General features: G+C 42.2%; 2 protein-coding genes across 2 annotated transcripts in view; one reads left to right on the top strand and one right to left on the bottom strand.

Moving 5' to 3' along the window:
• The window catches only part of LOC123984816 (pseudouridine 5'-phosphatase), a 4,776-nt gene extending 3,664 nt beyond the window's left edge, over positions 1–1,112 (bottom strand). Inside the window, exon 1 of the mRNA XM_046072030.1 lies at positions 1,101–1,112. Coding sequence (XP_045927986.1) covers positions 1,101–1,112 — 12 coding nt within the window. The remainder of the gene's footprint in view (positions 1–1,100) is intronic.
• A 3,902-nt stretch (positions 1,113–5,014) lies between these two features.
• LOC123984757 (coagulation factor XIII A chain-like) overlaps positions 5,015–6,866 on the top strand; it is a 21,234-nt gene continuing 19,382 nt past the window's right edge. The window contains exons 1-3 of the mRNA XM_046071898.1: positions 5,015–5,068; positions 5,149–5,242; positions 5,343–5,519. Coding sequence (XP_045927854.1) covers positions 5,015–5,068; positions 5,149–5,242; positions 5,343–5,519 — 325 coding nt within the window. The remainder of the gene's footprint in view (positions 5,069–5,148; positions 5,243–5,342; positions 5,520–6,866) is intronic.

The following is a 6,866-nucleotide window of genomic DNA, read 5'->3' as shown; positions in this document are numbered from 1 at the left end:
GGGAGGGCGAGACTGAGTCAGGACCAAGACCGAGGGAGGGCGAGACCGAGGGAGGGCGAGACTGAGTCAGGACCAAGACCGAGGGAGGGTGAGACCGAGTCAGGACCAAGACCGAGGGAGGGCGAGACCTGAGTCAAGACCGAGACCGAGGGAGGGCGAGACCGAGTCAAGACCGAGACCGAGGGAGGGCGAGACCGAGGGAGGGCGAGACTGAGTCAGGACCAAGACCGAGGGAGGGCGAGACCGAGGGAGGGCGAGACTGAGTCAGGACCAAGACCGAGGGAGGGCGAGACCGAGGGAGGGCGAGACTGAGTCAGGACCAAGACCGAGGGAGGGCGAGACCGAGGGAGGGCGAGACTGAGTCAGGACCGAGACCGAGGGAGGGCGAGCCTGAGTCAAGACCGAGACCGAGGGAGGGCGAGACCGAGTCAAGACCGAGAGCGAGGGAGGGCGAGAGCGAGGGAGGGCGAGACTGAGTCAGGACCAAGACCGAGGGAGGGCGAGACCGAGGGAGGGCGAGACTGAGTCAGGACCAAGACCGAGGGAGGGTGAGACCGACTCAGGACCAAGACCGAGGGAGGGCGAGACTGAGTCAGGACCGAGACCGAGTCAAGACTGAGACTGAGGGAGGGCGAGACCGAGTCAAGACCGAGACCGAGGGAGGGCGAGACTGAGTCAGTCAGGACCAAGACCGAGGGAGGGCGAGACCGAGTCAAGACTGAGACCGAGGGAGGGCGAGACTGAGTCAGGACCAAGACCGAGGGAGGGCGAGACCAAGTCAGGGCCAAGACCGAGGGAGGGCGAGACAGAGTCAAGACCGAGACCGAGGGAGTGCGAGACTGAGTCAGGACCGAGACTGAGGGAGGGCGAGACCGAGTCAGGACCGAGACCGAGGGAGGGCGAGACTGAGTCAGGACCGAGTATAAATGCAGTCGAGACGAGACCAAGACCATCAAAAAGTGGTCTTAAGTCCAGTCTCGAGTACTACAACACTAACTGCAGGTAAAATAAGAAGCGAACTATCCCTTTAACGATGTAAACCGGAGAGTTTCAGTAACCAGCTGTAGTTCTTGTTTAATGTCAGGTCAGAGTTTCCTCACCAGTCTGACCATCGCAGTTTGTTTGGGTCGAGGTCACCGACACACACTTCCCTGTTCCATGTTCCAGTTTTGACAATACAATTTTTACATACTTAAGTATTTCCATTTTGTTCTTTTTCATTTTGTACTTTTCACTCCACTACATATACATAATATTAATCTTACATGATGCAGTATACACTACTAGTCTTCACAGGAGTACATAATGAATCTAAAACATTGACAAAGTACAACATTAAAATACTCTTATGTGTATTTGTCAGTGATAAATATAAAAATAATATCTTTTATAATAATTGTATTGATATTTGATACTTTCAGTGCATTTTGCTTATACTACTTAATGCGCTGGTACTTCAGTAACATTTTTAATTTTGTTTTGTTTATAAATATTTGTAACTTTTGTGACATCATCAAAATGTTTTTATGAAAGCAAAAAGTTTTAATGCACAAATGTGTTTTAAAAACATATTTAAAATATCTCTGTTACTTCTCTGTAATGGGAGTTCTGCTTATTATGCTGTTTAATCACATAAACACATACACGACCACATCAAGTACAGTAGATGCAGTACTACACAGTACTACACATACTCATAAAATACTCAAGTAAAGTAAAAGTGTGTGTGTGTGTGTGTGTGTGTGTGTGTGTGTGTGTGTGTGTGTAAAAAGGGGAAGCAGTGTGTGTGTATATAAACTGATGTTGAAGTTGATCTGATCATCAGAAACTCGACTGACGAACTTCATCTGAACGGTGAGACACACAATTTTTTTTCACTTGTATATTTGACACAAAATCTAACACATAATTCACATCTTTCTTCGGACTCAGAAATACTCTTTTGATCACTGGGGTGGAAATTTGTTAATTAATTGCATTTCTCTAATCAGGTAGTACAAACAGCTCCACACAGTTAGTCTGTCTCTCTAAAGTAAATCTTTACGTCAGTACTTGTGTCATTGTTACAAACAAGATGGTCAAAATGTTTAGCCATGTCGTCCATATAAGAGTGTGCTCTGGAAGTGTTTTCTGATGTTAACTATGGCTAAGGTTTGGACAACAATTCTTGAGATTGCACTTAGCTGCATTTTGTTCTGTACGTCATGTGACAATTACAACAGTACAAAGTTATTTTTTTTGCAAGAGACTGGACAGGATTCACAGTCACACTGTTACTGTTTGTAGTGTAAGTTGTTGACAGAGCATGATGTCTTACAGCACTGCAGAGCACATCGGGAAAAATGACTAACTAAGAAATGTAAACATGGGACAAAAAGCCAGCAGATGTCTTCATTAATTCAGGACACATTTACAAAAAAAATCTAATAGACATGTATGGAAAATATGTTGGCAGATTATGGTATAACGTGTTTGCATCTAGTGACGCGTACAGGTAACGTATGCCTTGATGTTTTGGGTGGTCAGACTAATTTCTCTCAGTTCTTTTGGTAATTTCTCAGATCAGAATTGAAAATCTCAAAACTTTTAAATCATTTAGTAACATCAAAAAATCAATTTCTCGTTCCTTTGAAAAAATAGCAAATGCTCTGACACATTTATGCAAATGATTTTGGACACTTGTCCTCTGTTTTCTACATTATCAGTATGTCATGTTGGTCACAATGTGTTATACTGGCTCTCTGCTGAATTGTCTTACTGGCCAAAGCATACGTTCATTGTCACTACATGCAAACACGTTGTCAGAATTTCTACACATGTCTATTAGATTTTCATTCAATTTTCCATTTTTAACAACAAAACAAACAAATAATAAATAATTAAACAACAGCAACACATTCATAATTAACATCAAACATAGACATTCATAAACAATAAAGTAAAATCAAACAAATATAGCGAAGAGGGGCAACCACGCATAAAACAACTAATTACCACCGCATACCAACACTTCACTCATCGGGGATTTAACTAAATTAATAGCAGCTGACCAGCGATTGATTGTGTGAACATTTGCATTGTGAAATCTTGCGGTAGCACGTTCAAGAAGTTCAATTTCAATTCAATTCAATTTTATTTATATGGCGCCAAATCACAACAACAGTTATCTCACAGCGCTTTTCATAAAAGAGCAGGTCTAGACCGTACTCTGTGATGTTATTTACAGAAGCCCAACAGTTCCCACCAAGAGCAGCACTAGGCGACAGAGGCAAGGAAAAACTTCCTTTAAGAGGCAGAAACCTCGAGCAGAACCATGACTCAGGGTGGGCGGCCATCTGCCTCGACCCATATCCATCGACAATATCCACACAGAGGTACAGACAGTAAAGGTGATGTTGCTATAGACTGAATGAAAAATGGTACAGATATGTATAGTAGTGTTAATGATAATAATCGTAATGTTAATGATTATAATAACAATAATAACAATAGGTCTAGTAACAATAGTCGTTGCAGCAGAGGGTGTCGAGCAGGAACACGGTTCAGCAGGTGACCCGCAACCACAGATCCAGACTCCACAGCTCCAGAGCCAGAAAACCTGCAGGAAGTGATAGGAGGAGAGAGGAGAGGGACGAGAAAGCACAAGACTACCAGAAAGGGGAGAAGTTGTGTTAGTAACATGCAATAATGGGATAAGGTTGCATACAGAGGGAGAGAAAGTAGAGGAGAGAGGAGCTCAGTGCATCATGGGAAATCCCCCGGCAGTCTAGGCCTATAGCAGCATAACTAAGGGATGGTTCAGGACTCACCTGAGCCAGCCCTAACTATAAGCTTTATCAAAGAGGAAAGTCTAAGTAAAATGTCCTAAAAAGAAAGCATCTAGGCAGATGTATAATTAATGTTCAATTCAAACCAATCTTTCAAAGTATTTTCAAAGTAATTTTTTATTTTTCTGCCATTAAAATATTAGAAATGTGCTGTGATGTGGCTGGATGTGAATCTGTGGCCCAACAAACTAATTATCTGCAGCCGTCTTCTTCTTCATTTGCATAAATTTGTTCAAAAGAATGAGAAATTGATTTTAAGATGTTACTAAATGATGTGGAAGTTTAACAAGTAGTTAGGAGATTTTCAATTCTGATGTCCCAAAGCGACTGAGAGAAACTGTAGAAGAAATATAAAAAATAATAATAAATAGATAATATAGAAATATAATGATAGAGTGTGAAATGTGTACCTTATACTACTTGACAGAAGTATAATGAACAAATAGTAGTAATAATAACTGATATTGATGATGTTGAGAGCTGGAATGGATTTAAATCCTTAAAAATTGCAGTGTTGCTCGACATACTTATTTTACAAAACTGTACTGCTGAAATAACCATTAGATTGTTGCAACATGTTCTAATTTTTGAAGGTTCAAATTAGCAATTTGCACTGTTTTGCAACATTTTCTGATTGAACGACATGTTTCCTTGCAACGTTGCGGAAACATGTAACGCTTCGAGGTATATTTTTTCCCATTTGGTGGGCGTGTTTCAGGTGTTACACAATCAGCTGCGACAAGTTTGTAAACACAACGGTGTTGAAAAGGCAGGAAAATGCAGTGCGCTTGCGTCCACAGCAGGGTGTTCAGGGAACCAACGTTTCTGTTTAAAAAAAAGTTTTGCTAGGTTCTGTCAGCGCTGAACTCGCCCCTGGTGAAGAAGTGTAACATTTTCATTGGTTGTGTTTGGAAAAGGGAAGCAGGTCACTTCCTGTTAGATTTTTGAAATCGGTTTTAAAAATCGTGTGACACGTAAAGATTTTGTGTGTAAGCAGTTGTAAAAAACTGTGAACTCCTGCAGAGTTGCATCTGTGGGGTTTCATGATGCCCTATATGTTCCTATTATTTTCTCTGTGTTGTGTGTTTTTTCAGTGACCTTTATGTTGTTCGGAAGGGATTTTTTTTTTGGTTAAATATTTTTTTCTCTCCAGTGACCTCAGTGTAACCTCTGACTCTTCGATCAAGATGTCTGCAGTAGTCAGCCAGCCCAGCAGCTACACAGGGCGCTTCAACAGACTGGTAAAACATTACAAGTTACTTTGAGGGAATTTCAGGGCATCTTCAATTACTCATTGATTTTTATTTCCACTGATCTCTAGCCGGCGACCAACAACCTTCACCATCATCATGATTTGCCAGAATTTGAACCTTTTGATGAAGATGCCAAGCCCAGAGCCCCTGCGCCCGCGGGCGGTAAGACCCGTTTAATTTAACTGTCTGTGTCCAGATATCAATGCATTCCCTGATTCATGATCGATAACATAAAACCCCGGTGTGTACTCCTTCCTCTCAGCCTCTCTGTCGGTGAACAAAGTGGACATGTGTCAGCAGATGAACAAGGCGTACCACTACACCACCGCCTACAACACCCCAAAACTGGCGGTCCGTCGCGGTCAGGAGTTCGTCATACAAGTCACCTTCAGCCGCCCGCTAACCGCAAACGACGACTTCCAGCTGGAGTTCCTGATTGGTGAGTTTGAATTCTGATCTCATCCCCCATTGGCTTGTGTCACAGAATTCTGAGGTTTCTGACCGGAGAGCGTCCACTCTGATTGGCTAGTTTGAAGCGGAGCTCTCTCTGATTGGTTGAATGGTTGAGTTGGACCATGACTTCCTCATGGTTTGGGCTCTTCTGAATCAAAGCCTGGTTGTGATTGGAGAATTCTGGAAAAGAAAAAGGATCAGGGTAGGGACTAGGATAAGGATAAGCAGCAAAATCAGGAGTGGAATCAGGAGCAGGATCGGGATGATCAGGAAAGGGATCTGGATCAGGTTGGAGTGTCGAAAAGCTGAACCAGGTGGCGGAAAACAAATCTCCAGGTTCATTATGACATCTATAAAGAGAGACTTCGCATTTATAATTTAGAGCTGAGAAATGCAAGGCGGGCCTTCTTCTCTGACATCATCACCAAAAACACTAATAATGCACGTGCCCTGTTTGCTACTGTCGACAGGCTAACCAACCCTCCTGTGTCTGTAGCTTCTCAACTTCTTTCCACCAGGGCCTGCAATGAATTTGCTTCCTTCTTCACAGACAAAATTCAGAAAATTAGACAAGCAATCCATGGTAACAGGATATGTCTTGTCCCCGTGTCCACTCAAAAACAATTCATATAGCATGAGAGAATTTGATTCTATTAACCACAAAAACCTGGAGGACATAATACAACATCTGAAATCCTCCTAATGCTGCCTTGATATTCTGCCAACAGGTTCTTTCAAAAATGTTTCTAAATGCATGGCCTCAGATTTACTACAAATTGTCAACATGTCTCTCCTCTCAGGTTTTTTCCCACAGGTCCTGAAAACTGCAGTCATTAAGCCACTCTTAAAAAAGAGCAATCTAGACAGTTCACTAATGAGCAATTATAGGCCCATATCAAATCTCCCATTTTAAGTAAAATCATTGGCATTAAATAACTGTTTTGATGTCTTCCAGTCAGGTTTTCGACCACACCACAGCACTGAGACGGCTCTTGTTAAGGTCTTCAATGACATCCATTTAAACACTGACAGTGGCAGAATTTCAGTCTTAGTATTATTGGATCTCAGTGCTGCATTTGACACGGTCGACCACAACATATTACTAGACAGACTTGAAAACTGGGTTGGACTTTCTGGCACAGTACTAAAATGGTTTGAATCCTACTTAAAGGACAGGGACTACTTTGTGTCTATAGGTAATCACACATCTGAGCTGACAAAAATGACATGTGGAGTTCCCCAAGGCTCCATTCTGGGGCCTCTTTTGTTTAACATTTACATGCTTCCACTGGCTCAGATTATGAAAAACAACAAAATATGTTACCATAATTAT

Source organism: Micropterus dolomieu, linkage group LG01 (genome assembly GCF_021292245.1).
Source record: "Micropterus dolomieu isolate WLL.071019.BEF.003 ecotype Adirondacks linkage group LG01, ASM2129224v1, whole genome shotgun sequence".
NCBI classification, from domain to species: Eukaryota; Metazoa; Chordata; class Actinopteri; order Centrarchiformes; family Centrarchidae; genus Micropterus; species Micropterus dolomieu.
The sequence above is the reverse complement of the archived record's forward strand: the minus strand, read 5'-3'. Positions and strand labels throughout refer to the sequence as shown.